Source organism: Rhinopithecus roxellana, chromosome 16 (assembly GCF_007565055.1).
Source record: "Rhinopithecus roxellana isolate Shanxi Qingling chromosome 16, ASM756505v1, whole genome shotgun sequence".
Lineage (NCBI taxonomy): Eukaryota > Metazoa > Chordata > Mammalia > Primates > Cercopithecidae > Rhinopithecus > Rhinopithecus roxellana.
The window spans coordinates 57,166,062-57,181,387 of NC_044564.1; the positions used below are offsets into that span (position 1 = coordinate 57,166,062).

Sequence of the window (15,326 nt, forward strand, 5' to 3'; positions counted from 1 at the left end):
ATTTGAGAGCAAGAAAGACTTGGAAGTGAATTTGAGCTCTGTCACTTTCCTCCACTATTTCCTGGTTTAAAGAGCAAGCTAACGAAACCAACCTCACAGGTTTGTTGTAAGAGTCACACAACATAATGCCCAGTGCCTAGCACCTGGTAGGGATTCAATGTTCATTTTTCCTACTCTTTGCAAATCTGAGGAAGGCTCTGTAGCTAGCTAAAATTAAAATGCTTGTTTGGGCTCTATTAAATTCCAGACCCCATTCCTACTTAAGAAGAAACTACCTATTAACCATACTTGTCTTGGTGGTAATTACTGGTCTGTATTTCAATCGAAGTGAAACAAGTAATAATCATTTAATTACTAATAGAAAATGTTGCTATTAGCAAAAAGTGTCACCTTTCAAAAACCTAATGAAATAAACTCTTTTTGTAAATTTGACACTGTGAGTTACTTTAAAATAGAAAGCAAACAATAAAATGTTTCTTTATTCAAAAAGAGAGAACGGAAAATTTAAAGTTATCTATACAGGGTTGATTAAAAAGTTAAATTGTCCATTCAGCTTCCCTTATTTTAATGGTTCTGGTGTGTTAGAATAGAACTACAGAAGGGTCAAATATCTTTAAGAAAGGGAAGGAAAGTTAAGACGACAGTATCTATAAGGGCTAGGTGGTTAACTGACATCCCTTTCCATTTAGAATTAACCTTGAAATTGAAGCCACCCCCAAAATAACTCAATGCCTCTTCCACCAACGACCTGGAACCACACAGAAAACTCAAGAAGATAATTAAGGCTTTTCGGTGGATAACATTACTCCTAACTGGTATCAATTCCTGAGTCCTATATACACAGATGAGAACTTAAAAAGAAAAAAGAAGTGCTTCAATTAGGCCATCCACTAAAAGGATTTAGGTGATAGTCTATTTCAGGGGTGTCCAATCTTTTGGCTTCCATGGGCCACATTAAGGGAAGAATTGTCTTGGGCTACATATGAAATACACTAACACTAACAATCTGATGAGTTAAAAAATAAAAAATAAAAATTGCAAAAAAATCTCATGTTTTGAGAAAGTTTATGAATTTGTATTGGGCCACATTCAAAGCTACCCAGGATTGCAGGTTGGAAAAGCTTGGTCTATTTGATGAAGGTGTGAAACACTATTTTTAACAATTTATTATTGACAGAAATTTCCTTGAGATTGTTGCTAAGGGTATTCCTATAAAATTTTAGTTAAAAGTAGGTTCTAGGGCCAGGCGCAGTGGTTCACGCCTATAATCCCAGCACTTTGGGAGGCCAAGGCAGGCGGATTACGAGGTCAGGAGATTGAGACCATCCTGGCTAACACAGTGAAACCCTGTCTCTACTAACAAAGAATTAGCAAGGCGTGGTGGCAGGCACCTGTAGTCCCAGCTACTCAGGAGGCTGAGGCAGGAGAATGGTGCGAACCCGGGAGGCAGAGCTTGCAGTGAGCTGCGACGGAGCAAGACTCCATCTCAAAACTAAATAAATAAATAAATAAATAAATAAATAAATAAATAAATGTAGGTCATAGGCCAGGTACAGTGGCTCTCACCTGTAATCCCAGCACTTTGGGAGGATGAGGTAGAATGATCACTTAAGGAGTTCAAGACAAGCCTGGGCAACAAAGTGAGAACCTGTCTCTATTATTTAAAAAGTAATAATAAAAAGTGGGTTCTAATGGCTCACAAAAATGCTTGCCTTTAATTATTAGACTCCACATATACAATTTGCAACATTTGGCACTATGTTTGTAAAGAGTAACTGAATATGCACTCCAAAATATGTCATTTTGACATATGGATTATTTTGATCTGAAAGCAACTGAGAAGTAGGTACTACACAAAAAAGCTCTCTACCCTCCCCTTGTTTGCCTAAAAGCAGAATATAAATTTACCAACGTGTCCCCATTTCCCCTCTCCACCAGGAAGTACAAAGGTTGATCACAAATGACAACTTTAAACTTTTGGTGGCCTGGTGACAGCACAAAAGGAATCTATGTAACACTTTACTAACCTTTATCTACCATTTATTTGCCTTCCTACAATTTGCCACCCCTCGAGACTCAAGGTCCTTTTCCTTTCTTTTGTCACTTCTCTAAAAACGTATTGTTTTGCTGAAGATGCTACATAAGCCAGATTTCTAAGACACCTCTTTGAGATTTACTCATTTTCCTTGAGTATCTCCCATGTACATGAAGTGCATGTGTTAATAAACTTCTGTTTGGTTTTTCTCTTTTTAGCTTGTCTTTTATTACAGGGGTCCACTCAGCTAAGAACTATGAAGCGTAGAGGGGAAACTGTTTTCTTTTGTCCCTACATTTCCTTCTAATTCTTGTATATACAGCCTTCGTATATAATGTTCTTAAGCAACTATGGTGTTTATTTGCCCCTTCCCAGAATTTAAGCATCGTAATAGTGGGCAAAGAGTGACATTTAATACTGCTTTGAAATGGAAATAAAAAAACCACTGGTGGCAGGGCACGGTGGCTCACACCTATAATCTCAGCACTTTGGGAGACTGAGGTGGGCGGATCACTTGAAGTCAGGAGTTCAAGACCAGCCTGGCCAACATGGTGAAACCCTGTCGCTGCCAAAAATACAAAAAAAATCAGCCGAGTGTGGTGGCATGGCAGGAGATTCACTTGAACCTAGGAGGCAGAGGATGCAGTAAGCCAAGATTGTGCCACTGCATGCCAGCCTAGCAACAGAGTTAAGACTTGGCCCCCCTACCCCCCCAAAAAAAAAACCACTAAACCACTGGTTACCCCAGCAGCACACGAAGGTACTATTGGTTTATTTAACAAATGTGTGTATACTGAGCTTTGAAAATGCAAGTTACATTACAAATGCAATTGTCAAGCTTTCTAAATATATTCTATTATGAACTATTTTATCAAGCAAATAAATTTTACTTACATTTTGTATAACTCTAGATGTTCAAATTTGGCCTGCTGTAAGTTCAAGCAATCCAGAAGTGTTAATATTACATAAGAGTTAATAGGCTGGCCGGGCGTGGTGGCTCAAGCCTGTAATCCCAGCACTTTGGGAGGCCGAGGCAGGCGGATCACGAGGTCAGGAGATCGAGACTATCCTGGCTAACACGGTGAAACCCCGTCTCTACTAAAAAAATACAAAAAACTAGCCGGGCGAGGTGGCAGGCGCCTGTAGTCCCAGCTACTCGGGAGGCTGAGGCAGGAGAATGGCGTAAACCCGGGAGGCGGAGTTTGCAGTGAGCTGAGATCTGGCCACTGCACTCCAGCCTGGGTGACAGAGTGAGACTCCTTCTCAAAAAAAAAAAAAAAAAAAAAAAAAAGAGTTAATAGAAACTTTTAAAAAACACTTTCCATGCCAGGTACTATTTCAGTGTTTTACTTAAATTTAATCCTCCAAGCAACACTATTAGGAAAGTACTATTATTTTCTCCATTACACAGATGAGAAACTAAGAAGTTAAGCAGTTTGCAAAAGGGAGTATTAATCACACTCTAATATTCTTTTTCCTTTCAAATGTAGCTGAAAGAACTGACTGGCCAGGAAACCCAGCATCTTATCCTAGTTTTGTCTCTGATCAGTGATGACCAGCTAAATTTACTCCTGTGTCAAATGAGGGGGTTGAGCCAGATACCATTTCAGGTCTCATCTACCACTAAAATGCTATGCCATTGTAAATGCTATTTTCTATCCCTATTTACAACCTCTTTAACGACTGAATACAATTTTCTGAAGAATAAATATTTTAATAAATGGAAGTTCAATTTAGGGGATTCCCATTCATTTGACAAACATTTACTGTGTCAGGCACTGTCCTAAATGCAAGTATTCTATTTTGCCAAATTATTTTCAGAGAAAGATTTACATATTAATTAGATACTTAACAGTATGGCATCCTCAGTGGACCAAAATTCTCACTTTATAGGTCAACAGAATCTGCTAGAAGAGATATCCGCCAACCCGTAGCCCAGGACAGCTTTGAATGCAGCCCAATACAAATTTGTAAACTTTCTTAAAACATGAGGTTTTTTTTTTTGTTTTTTTTTAAGCTCATCAGCCATTACTAGTTTATATTATGTGTGGCCTATGACAATTCTTCTTCCAGTGTGGCCCAGAGCAGCCAAAAGATTGGACACCCCTGCTCTAAAACCATGGAGCATCCCTCGAAGGCAGTGACTGTCCTTATCCGGTATCCCCAAAGCCTAGTATAACATCCAGCTGAGTAAAATACTTTTTAAGTATCAGAACCTAACTCCAGGACACAAGGACACACACACTGTCTGGTAACACCGAGAAAGCTGCTTCAGTCTACCAGAAACATTCCAAGTCTTGTCACTGGGCTGCTGGCATTAATGCCAAAAAATAATATTAATAAAGCACTTAAGAGAAGACAGAATGGTTAGATCCTAAACTAAATGATACTATCCTAATTATCCTGCTTTCCATCACAAAGAAAAAAGGTTTGCCCAAAATAGTCCCCACAATTGCCCAAGTAGCATGGGGTTATGTTAATAAACTTTCCGGGCTGTGACAACTTCCAAATGACTAAAAAACAGGTACATACCTGGTGAGTTTGCTACTGAGTCAAAATGACAATTAGCCAAGACAGCATGCTGGGCTCCATCTCTGGGTTCCAGCTTTACCACAACATTGGTGATGTTGTCATAATAGCTTGTAAAACCTCCCAAGAAATCAATGCTAAAAGAGCCTGTGGGCCGTTGTACATCTACTGAAATCTTATGAAGCCTGTTGCTTTGCACTTCAATCAGTTTAATCTGTTCCAAAAGGTAATGCACTGTCAGAATTTCATTTTCTGGACTTCCTGTAGTCCTGGGGCCAATGGAGGTTATGTGTTCAAGATAATCCCTGGAAGTGACCAAAAGAATAACAAAGGTTTGCAGTTAAAATTGACACTTAGCATGGATAACTCTTCCACTACACACCACTTCCTCCCCAAAAAAGCTTAGTTTTTTGACTTTTATAAAAAGGACTGCCTTTCATTATTTCAGACACCAAGTGAACATCACTTATAAAGTTCCATGATTTTATTTTTGCCTCCCACGAGGTGACCCCTTCAGTTTTCTCCACCATCCCACTCCCAACTTCTCCCCGTATCAAACCAATACAAGGACTAGGGATGCATTCAAAACGTGTGACCACTGGTCAGGCACGGTGGCTCACGCCTGTAATCCCAGAACTTTAGGAGGCTGAGGCGAGTGTATTGCTTGAGCTCAGGAGTTTGAAACCAGCCTGGGCAACACAGTGAAACCCCATCTCTTCTTAAAATACAAAAAGTAGCCAGATGTAGACTACTATTCGCCTGTAGTCTCAGCTACTCAGGAGGCTGAGGTGGGAGGATTGCTTGAGCCTGGGAGATGGAACCATTGCACTCCAGCCTGGGCGAGAGAGCCAGACCCTGTCTCAAAACAACAACAACAACAAAAAGCTGAAGACTAAGCAGGAGAGACTATAACTTCACAGTGCACACACCTGAAGGTTATAGATCCTGGTTAATGACTTTAAGTAGCAGAAACCAATGAACAAATATAATCAAGAGGTTAAATAAGGGGCGAAAAAAAAAAAAAAAACTTCTGATGGACCCAGCCCTCCGAGCTCCTCCTAGTTATTAGACTCAAGGTCTAATAACTTCAATTCAGACCAAAACCAACTGTACCCCTAATGAAAACAAAACTTTTGTCTTTTCACTGCATTCCAAGTGGGGAAAGCTGGGGGTGGGGATGGGAGGCGTTTCATAAAGTCCTTAATAAGCTTGCAACACTTTGCATTCTAGGAAAAACTTTTTAGAATACAGTAGCTGTTGAAAACTTTACACCAGCTTAATATTTCATGAGCTGTGACACACCTGGGTTACAATATCTTTGACTTAATCACCTTTCGTAGCATTCTTAAAAGTCTTAAAAAAAAAAAATAGTCAAACCTTACACAGTCACTAATCCAAGGGGCCTAAAGACAAACTGCAGGAATCTGAGAATTTCTCAGACTGCATACCAAATTTTGACTGGGTGGTGGTCCAGAAAGAGTCTCTATGGCTTTCGGATTTGGGGGCTGTAACCCTCAGAAAGTTAGAACAGTGCACTAGCGCCTTCCAACACTCCCCGCCCTCAAAGCGAATTTATAAAACAGTCTAGGTACACAAATTTCCATTTGGAAAGCAAAAGGGCTAAGCAAAGTAAAAAGTGGAAGCTGTTCCAGAATATGGGGAGATGACTCACAACCAACCATCTGCACGAAGGGCAGACATTGGAAAGCAGGTTCAATCTACCTGGCAACCCCAATCTGCACCGCGAGCTAAACGGGGGACAGGCAAGCCCCAAGTCCCGCCAACTCAGACCCCAGAAGAAGGAGAAGCAGGGGCCCCCCACCCCACGTGCAGCCTGGGAGGGGTCAGCGAGTCCCCGCGGTCCGGCAGGGGCGGGTGCACACAGGTGCGGTGCCCCGGGGCCTGGGCAGGAGCCACAAACTGACGCGCGGGCCGTGCCAGGCGGGAGCGGCCGGTACCTGGCTTGGAGGGCGTCGAACTCCCCGTGGTGTCCAGCGGCCCCGCGTAGCACGAGCTGCTGCAGCGAGAGCTGCACCAACGTCCGCAGCGCGAGCAGGTAGAGCGCGAGCCCCAAAGCGGCGCGCGCCTCAGACAGCCCGGTCCCTGCGTCCGAGCTCGCGCCGCTGCTACCCCCCAGGTTCCTCTTCCGCGTCCTCCCGCCGCCGCCGCCGCACCCATCCACCAGGGGCTCCTGCGCCCCGGCCTCCCTCTCCGGCGGTGGCGCGGCCGCAGGTCCGTCCCGACGCTCTCCTCCGACGCGGTGCCGCCTCACAGCCGCCGACTCAGAACCCCACTCCATGGCCACGAGCCTCAGGTGCCAGCCCAGCAGCCCCAGCCCGCTACAGCCCCGGCCGCCGCCGCCGCCGCCGCCGCCGCCGCCGTAGCTGCCGCAGCGCCTCCTAGTGAGCGGACGGAAACTGCAGAGGGCCAAACTTCTTCTGATTGGCCCGTGCCGCCGCGCCAAGACCCAGCTTCTTTGGCCGTTCTTAGGTGGGCACAGCTGCCGGGCCGACCCAGCAGAGGGTGGTGGATTGCCGTCTCGCGCAGGGCTTTTCCAGTCCTCTGTAGGACGGAGATTGCCAAATGGAAAGACACCTAAAAACCCAAAACGAGAAAAATGAGAGATCGCTTTTGAAAGAACACACAAGGCTCTTACGGTGCACCAGGCAGATGAAAAAAGCAATGGCCTGGCTTTCGTAAGGAAGGAATTATTAGAACATCAGGCTCCAGCAAGGTGGGTTCCTGGCTATTAAAATTAGAAATAAGACTACGCAGAGGAGGCCCGGCCTATTGCTTTCACATGCATAATCTAATCAGATTTTCATAACTCAGCAACTTAATTTGTGCTATTACTGTCTCCATTTAACAGATAAAGAAAAATAATGGCTATTATTTATTGAATACCTGCTATGAGCTAAGCGCTAGGCCAAGTCCTTTAACACATTGTCTCATTTAATTATCTTTAACAACACTTAAAAGGAAATATTTTTGTTCCCATCTAATACCTGAGAAACGTAGAGATAACAGATGAAGAATGTAAATCTAATTTCATGGGCTCCCAAAACAGCATTCTATTCCACTACTACATTAGCACTCTGCAAGTGAAGGTTCTGAAAAGCTATTCTTCCCTTGACGACTCCTTGAGGCAGTTAAGCAGCAGAGCCTTGGTTTCAGTACAGATCCTAGTGATTATCTAGTCTTCTTCCCACTTGCTGGTACCATGAGCCTCTCTGTTCCAAGGTTTTTTGTCCCCAGCTTGGAGTTGCTACTAGCATGAGCATTAACCCAGAGAACAACTGGGAGAGCACACTGCCGGATTTTGACTTAGCACATATGTCAGATTTCATACAATGCCCTATGGGCCTGCTCCTGCCCACCTCTCAGGCTCCTCTGACACCAGGATTCTTCTTATTTCCAGCTCTCCAGCCACACTGGCCTCTTTCAAAGAGTTTCTGTACACATCTTTCCTTCTACAATGAGATCTTCTCATATGCCGTTTGAATTACCTGGAGTGTTCTTCCCTCTCCTCATTGTCTTTTTAACTCCTAATTATCCTTTAAATCTCAGATTAAGTAGTACTTCCTCAAGAGAGAATCTCATTTAATTTAGCTTGCCTCCCCTATTTGTAGGCTCTCACAGCACCATGTATGCATGTGATTATTTCATATCTCCCTCATTAGACTGTAAGCTCCACGAAGGCAGGAATCAGATCTGGTTTTACTCACCATTTTATTCCTTGCTCTTAACACAAAGCATGACACATAGTATGTAGTCAATAGATATTTCTTGAGTGAATGAAAAAATGAAAATATAACACTTTTGTGGCAGCAGCATAATTTTAGCTCTATAAGATCCCTTTCAGTCTGTAAGCACTATGAGACTAAAGACAGTGTCTATCTTATTTAATCATCACTGTATCCATAGTGCTTAGCTCTGGATAAGAGCCTAGCCCATGGTCATAAATATATATATATATATATATATATATATATATTTTTTTTTTTTTTTTTTTTTTTTTTTTTTTTGAGACGGAGTCTTGCTCTGCCGCCCAGGCTGGAGTGCAGTGGCTGGCTCTCAGCTCACTGCAAGCTCCGCCTCCCGGGTTCACGCCATTCTCCTGCCTCAGCCTCCCCAGTAGCTGGTACTACAGGCGCCCGCCTCGTCGCCCGGCTGGTTTTTTGTATTTTTTAGTAGAGACGGGGTTTCACTGGGTTAGCCAGGATGGTCTCGATCTCCTGACCTCGTGATCCGCCCGTCTCGGCCTCCCAAAGTGCTGGTTTTTTTTTTTTTTAAAGAACACACACACATACACACACACACACACACACACACACACATCTGACAATATCCCATGGTACCATAATAGGGAAATACCTGGCTGTTGGGGACGGGTAAATCTGAGTTCCTGGATCTGGTACCTTTAGTATACATGGCATTATTCAAGTTACAATCTCACAGAGTCCACCTGTATTTATCTGTGGTAATGCAGATGATACCTGCCTTAAGGGACTTCAGTGAGGATCAGATAGATAGATAGATAGATAGATAGATAGATAGATAGATAGATAGATAGATAGATAATGGATGTATGTGTGTGTGTGTGTCTGAAAGATCCTCACATAAGATTCTCATTAAAAGCTATTTTTCAGAGTTTTCCTTCTTATGCAATTCTTTGTAGATGAGATTAAAAGCTGCTTTCCTATCATGATAATCATAGAGCTCTAGGTGGTGGAAGTTAAGTTACAGTTGAGTTCCTGAAAGGCAGTTTTTCTCTAGACTTGTATAGTCTACGGTATTCACATTTGAATATTTTTAGCTACCAGTTGTTGGATATCCACTTGTGTCAGATACTGATGAAGGCGGAGAAACAGAGAGAAGAACAAATCAATGTTTCTACCTTCAGAGAACTTACATTCTAACAGAGACAATAAATGTGTGTGTGTGTGTTTGTGTAAAATGTCAGAGAGTTAAGTGCCATAAAGCAAAATAAAGCAGGGAAATTGAGAGTGACAGAAGCTGCTGTTTTATTAGGGTGATCAGAGATGGTCTCACAGTCTCTCTGAGAAGATGACATTTGAGGTGACCTGAATGAAGTGAGGAACAGGGCCACATATGCCTGGGGAGAGAATGTTCCAGCAGAGGAAAGTGGGCTGGGATGTTCAGAGGCAACACTGAATAAGGCATGCACTAAAGCAGACTGAGCCAGGAGCCCTGGTAGATGTGAGGTGACAGAAGCGGGTAGGAGCCAGTGCAAGGAGGGCCTCCTGGCCCCAGTGAGGACTTTGGGGTGGTTTTGAGCAGTGAAAGGTCATGCTCTAGGTGATGTTTTATAAGACCACTCAGAGTCTCTGTCCCAGGCAGAGCAGCTCAGTGACTCCATCTAGAACACATAGGCTAATAAAAGACTTTGATAATGCCTGGCCTTTGAAGTGTTCAGTTTGATCTACAATTTTATTTGTGTTGAAAGTAGACCACAGTGAATTGGAAAATATGCTCTAGTTCTCACATATGAAACCCCTGATAAGGATGAGGGACAGATAAATGTGAAAGGTTTTGGCTGCCCCATCTGGTGAGCTATTGATCGTGGGGTTGAGTCAACTCATCTGGCTTGGGAGGCAATTATACTTTTTCGTATCTCTCTTTATGACAAAGTAAGAGCTAAACTGACTGACAGACATAGAGATGTCCCATGTCCCTTCCGTCTTGCCATCTTTTTAGTATTTCCTAGTAGTTTGGCCAAGGTAAATGGAAGGACATATAAGTTGTCAGGATTCAGGTGAACTGCCAGTTTCTGTCTTCCCCACAGGTCATTCCATAGCCAATTTGCCACAGAAGAAAACCATAGCCTATGCACTTTCTTCCTTGGAAGAGAGGCCACCAGTGCATCTGGTGAAGTTCTCTGAGGCTCAGGCTAGCAGAAGGATGCCTTTTACATGATGTTACAGTGACATTCAAATCAGGTGAGGTACCAAGCCAAGAGGTGAGAAGTGAGCCCAAACCAGTTGTAGGAAAAAAAAAAGCAATTGTCAAAAGCTGACAGGCAGAGCAAGTCAAAAGATTACAAAACCAAGTGCAAGGATTCCAAATGTGGAAGAGTTTATGGGTAAATGTAGCCAGGTGCTGTTGCGGACAGCTTGGTTTTCTGTGCTCACTGAGGTGGTATGAGAGTGAACCAGCTTTGTTTAAAGGTTCAGGGTACACCATTAGTTTTTTAGGGTTTTTGTTTGTTTGTTTGTTTAGATCCCATAAGGCTAAAGCTTGGGCCTCAGGGTGCTGTTGGACAAATGATTTTTCCAATTTTGAAGTTCTGAAATGGAACATTCAGGAACTGGTGACAATGGTTAGCTCCAGGGATCACCTCCAGCAAGCCAGGAAACCTGGGAGCTGGCAGTGCTGGCAAGAAAGGGCATTCCAAAAGGCACATGGGCCTGATCTGTAAATCTTCAGAGCTTTTCTACCCTCATGAGCTTAACCGGCCTTGGAGCCTAGGGAGAGGGTAACTGTACCCTACTTTTAACACCCCCTCAAATTCTGGGCTGGTCCCCTGTGTTTGCTAGGTCCCTGTAGCTAGGTGGGCACAGAGAAGTTAGAGAACAAGTCTGGTTGCACTGATAGCTGAAGCCACTACGTCAGGTTACCTTTTTTCCATGGCTTAGTAGAAAAGAGATTCTCTGATTTTGGAAGAATCTATATTCATCTTAAAAGCCTTTCAGAAACAAATGGGGTTGAGATAATTGGTTATTTTCTGTTTTTATAGAGACAGGGTCTAACTATGTTGCCTAGGCTGGACTTGAACTCCTGACCTCAAGCAATTCTCCTGCCTTAGCCTCCCAGATAGCTGGTACTATAGGTGTGCCACTGCACCTGGCCAATTGGTTCTTTTGGGGAAAAAAGTCAAATTAGAACCTCATACCATATTATACACCCACCCCCACACACACACAATATTCAAGTAGAATTCAGAATCAAATATCAACAACTTTTTAACTAGTACAAAAATAAGATGAATATAATTAAATATTTATAATAATTAAGATGCAAAAGTACAAGGACTCTTTAATCAAAAGACAAGTGGAAGATACCATAAAGGGAAAAATCACATATTGGCTACACAAAATTGAAAACTTCTATACATCAAAAACAGTCACCAAAAAGATGAAAAGTCAAATGACAAATGGAGGACATAATTTTCAAAAAAATTTTTTTAAAAAGGGGATAATATATGTTATATACATTATTCTCTTTCTCTTCGTGTGTGTATACACTATATATAGGTGTGTGTGTGTATATGCATGTGTGCACAAAAACCAGTAAGAAAAATATCAATGGCTCAATAGAAAAATACGTAAACCATTCACTTTTAGTAGCAAAGGAATGCATGTGAAAATGTGTACTATTTTTATCACATTGAAAAAGCATTTTTTCACTGGGCGCAGTAGCTCAGCGTGTAATCCCAGCACTTTGGGAGGCTGAGACAGGCAGATAACTTGAGGCCAGGAATTCGAGACCAGCCTGGGAAACATGGTAAAACCCCATCTCTACTAAAAATATTAGCTGAGCGTGGTGGCATGCCCCCCCTACTTGGGAGGCTGAGGTGGGAGACAAGAAAGGGCATTCCAAAAGGCACATAGGCCAGGACTTGCAGTGAGCCAAGGTCATGCACTGCCCTCCAGCCTGGATTACAGAACGAAACTGATCTCCAAAAAAAAAGAAAAAAAAAGCTATTTTTTTAAAATTATAATATGCACTGCTGGCAAACATTTAATTTCTAGGCATTTTTACGCGATGCTGGAGGAATACATTTTGAGAAGACCTTTCTGGAAAGCAATTGTGTAAGATATACCAGGAGCCTTAAAAGAATTCACAGGTAGGGTGCAGTGACTCATGCCTATAACTGCAGCACTTTGGGAGGTCGAGGTGGGTGAATCGCTTGAGTCCAGAAGTTTGAGACCAGCCTGGGCAACACAGAAAGACCCCATCTCTACAAAAAATACCAAAAAAATTAGCTGGGTGTGATGGTGCACATCTATACTCCCATCTACTAGGGAGACTGAGGTGAGAGGATCGCTTGAGTCCAGGAGGTCCAGGCTGCCATAGCGCCACTGCACTCCAGGCTGGGCGACGGGGCAAGAGCCTGTCTCAAAAAACAAAAAGAAGAATTCATGGTTTTTGATATAGTAATTTCATATATAGGCATCTATTAAAGGTGTGATTTCAAAAAATGCAAAAGGATGCTCATCTATAAAAATCAAATATATGGAAATGACTTAACCATGTAAAAATAAAAGTTAAATAAATTATAGTACATTCAGAGTTTGGAACATCATATAGTACTAAACACAACATTACCAAAGTCTCTTTAATAACATGGGGGAAATGCTCACATTATAAATACTAAGAGAAATAAAAAAAAATAAAGATACAAAATGGAGCTCTACCGGCGGGATTTGATGGCGTGATGTCTCACAGAAAGTTCTCCGCTCCCAGACATGGGTCCCTCGGCTTCCTGCCCCGGAAGCGCAGCAGCAGGCATCGCGGGAAGGTTAAGAGCTTCCCTAAGGATGACCCGTCTAAGCCGGTCCACCTCACAGCCTTCCTGGGATACAAGGCTGGCATGACCCACATCGTGCGGGAAGTCGACAGGCCAGGATCTAAGGTGAACAAGAAGGAGGTGGTGGAGGCTGTAACCATTGTGGAGACGCCACCCATGGTGGTTGTGGGCATTGTGGGCTACGTGGAAACCCCTCGAGGCCTCCGGACCTTCAAGACTGTCTTCGCTGAGCACATCAGTGATGAATGCAAGAGGCGTTTCTATAAGAACTGGCATAAATCTAAGAAGAAGGCCTTTACCAAGTACTGCAAGAAGTGGCAGGATGAGGATGGCAAGAAGCAGCTGGAGAAGGACTTCAGCAGCATGAAGAAGTACTGCCAAGTCATCCGTGTCATTGCCCACACCCAGATGCGCCTGCTTCCTCTGCGCCAGAAGAAGGCCCACCTGATGGAGATCCAGGTGAACGGAGGCACCGTGGCCGAGAAACTGGACTGGGCCCGTGAGAGGCTCGAGCAGCAGGTACCCGTGAACCAAGTGTTTGGGCAGGATGAGATGATCGACGTCATCGGGGTGACCAAGGGCAAAGGCTACAAAGGGGTCACCAGTCGTTGGCACACCAAGAAGCTGCCCCGCAAGACCCACCGAGGCCTGCGCAAGGTGGCCTGCATTGGGGCATGGCATCCTGCTCGTGTGGCCTTCTCTGTGGCACGTGCTGGGCAGAAAGGCTACCATCACCGCACTGAGATCAATAAAAAGATCTATAAGATTGGCCAGGGCTACCTTATCAAGGACGGCAAGCTGATCAAGAACAATGCCTCCACTGACTATGACCTGTCTGACAAGAGCATCAACCCTCTGGGTGGCTTTGTCCATTATGGTGAAGTGACCAATGACTTTGTCATGCTGAAAGGCTGTGTGGTGGGAACCAAGAAGCGGGTGCTCACCCTCCGCAAGTCCTTGCTGGTGCAGACGAAGCGGCGGGCTCTGGAGAAGATTGACCTTAAGTTCATTGACACCACCTCCAAGTTTGGCCATGGCCGCTTCCAGACCATGGAAGAGAAGAAAGCATTCATGGGACCACTCAAGAAAGACCGAATTGCAAAGGAAGAAGGAGCTTAATGCCAGGAGCAGATTTTGCAGCTGGTGGGGGGTCTCAATAAAAGTTATTTTCCACTGAAAAAAAAAAAAAAAAAAAAAAGATACAAAATGGAAATAGATAAGAATATACTAGTCAATAGTAAATAAATGAAAGGAAAGAACACTGAAGCAATAACAGTGGTTTTCTCTGGGTGATTTTCCCCCTCTATTCATTTCTCTATTTTCCACCATCTCTGCCATGAGTTCAGTGTTCCCTTTAAGACTCATGAGCCTGGTGTCAGTCTCCAGCAACCTTGTGCCTAGGAAGGCACTTGTCTGTAGATCACCATCATTTTAAGCCTTAGGAAGGCAGTTTATAAATTGATTCCAACATGGATGTGATCCAGGAGGGGAATGCAATGTCAAAAAGCTGATCTCCAGCCTGTGTTCCTCAAGCACATTTCTAGACTAAAAGTTTAGGGTCAAGATTCAGTAATTAATCAATTGCTGAACCAATTAAAAAAAAAACTTGAGAGAATTTTCACTTAATCATTGTTCTTTAAATTCAGCCTGTGACCTGGGAGAAGAACTGGTGCATATACTTTTTAATGGCTTTGGACTTTGAATTTACTTTTCCCTACTTCATAGCACATTCCTCATACCATAGGAGAAGAACTCATGAACCCGGAAGTCTCTAGGGATTTATTTGAGGGTCACACACCCAGGGCTCTGTTTGACTTTCTTCACTGGGCTGCAGGGGCAGGTGAGTTAGGACACAGGAGGTGACTCAGCAGTTTGGGAACAAGAGTCACTGACTCATGTGAATTTGCTCCATGCTGAAACTCGATTGCTTTAGTGTACTAAAACATTAATGAGAGTTTACATTGCCAGAGCTCAGCACATCTAGGTGTGCGCACCTGGAGACCCCCAGCTCTTCCTGAACCCCCCTCTAAGTAGCTATCTCCTCCTGCAGACCCCAGAAGCCCTCTTGCAGGCTGTGTCCTGGAACGGTTTCACTTGGCCTTCAGGCTGCATGACCTTCTTCAGGTCTTTACTGGCCTAAAATAGCCTCTGCAGCTGCTGCTTTCCAAGATGCCCAAAGGAGAAAAGAGACAACAATGGATCTTGTAGGAA

The 15,326-nt window shown here is 43.6% G+C and overlaps 2 protein-coding genes across 4 annotated transcripts in view; one reads left to right on the forward strand and one right to left on the reverse strand.

Annotated features, from left to right (window-relative positions):
* Positions 1–15,326, reverse strand: part of ERMP1 (endoplasmic reticulum metallopeptidase 1) — a 111,007-nt gene that overhangs the window by 74,659 nt on the left and 21,022 nt on the right. Inside the window, exons 1-2 of one of the 3 annotated variants that reach the window (XR_004054015.1) lie at positions 6,523–6,863; positions 4,568–4,869 (exon numbers count right to left, since the gene is read on the reverse strand). Coding sequence is in view for 2 of the 3 variants with exons in the window: in XM_010365088.2 (XP_010363390.1) it covers positions 4,568–4,869; positions 6,523–6,863 (643 nt within the window). In the remaining variant the exon portion in view is untranslated. Of the gene's footprint in view, positions 1–4,567; positions 4,870–6,522; positions 7,160–15,326 lie in introns of those variants that run through there. The other 2 variants (XM_010365088.2, XM_030919990.1) reach the window with 2 other exon arrangements.
* On the forward strand, positions 12,987–14,313 carry LOC104663762 (60S ribosomal protein L3). The gene has a single exon (XM_030919991.1). The coding sequence runs from the start codon at positions 13,023–13,025 to the stop codon at positions 14,232–14,234; it is 1,212 nt and encodes a 403-aa protein (XP_030775851.1). The 5' UTR covers positions 12,987–13,022; the 3' UTR covers positions 14,235–14,313.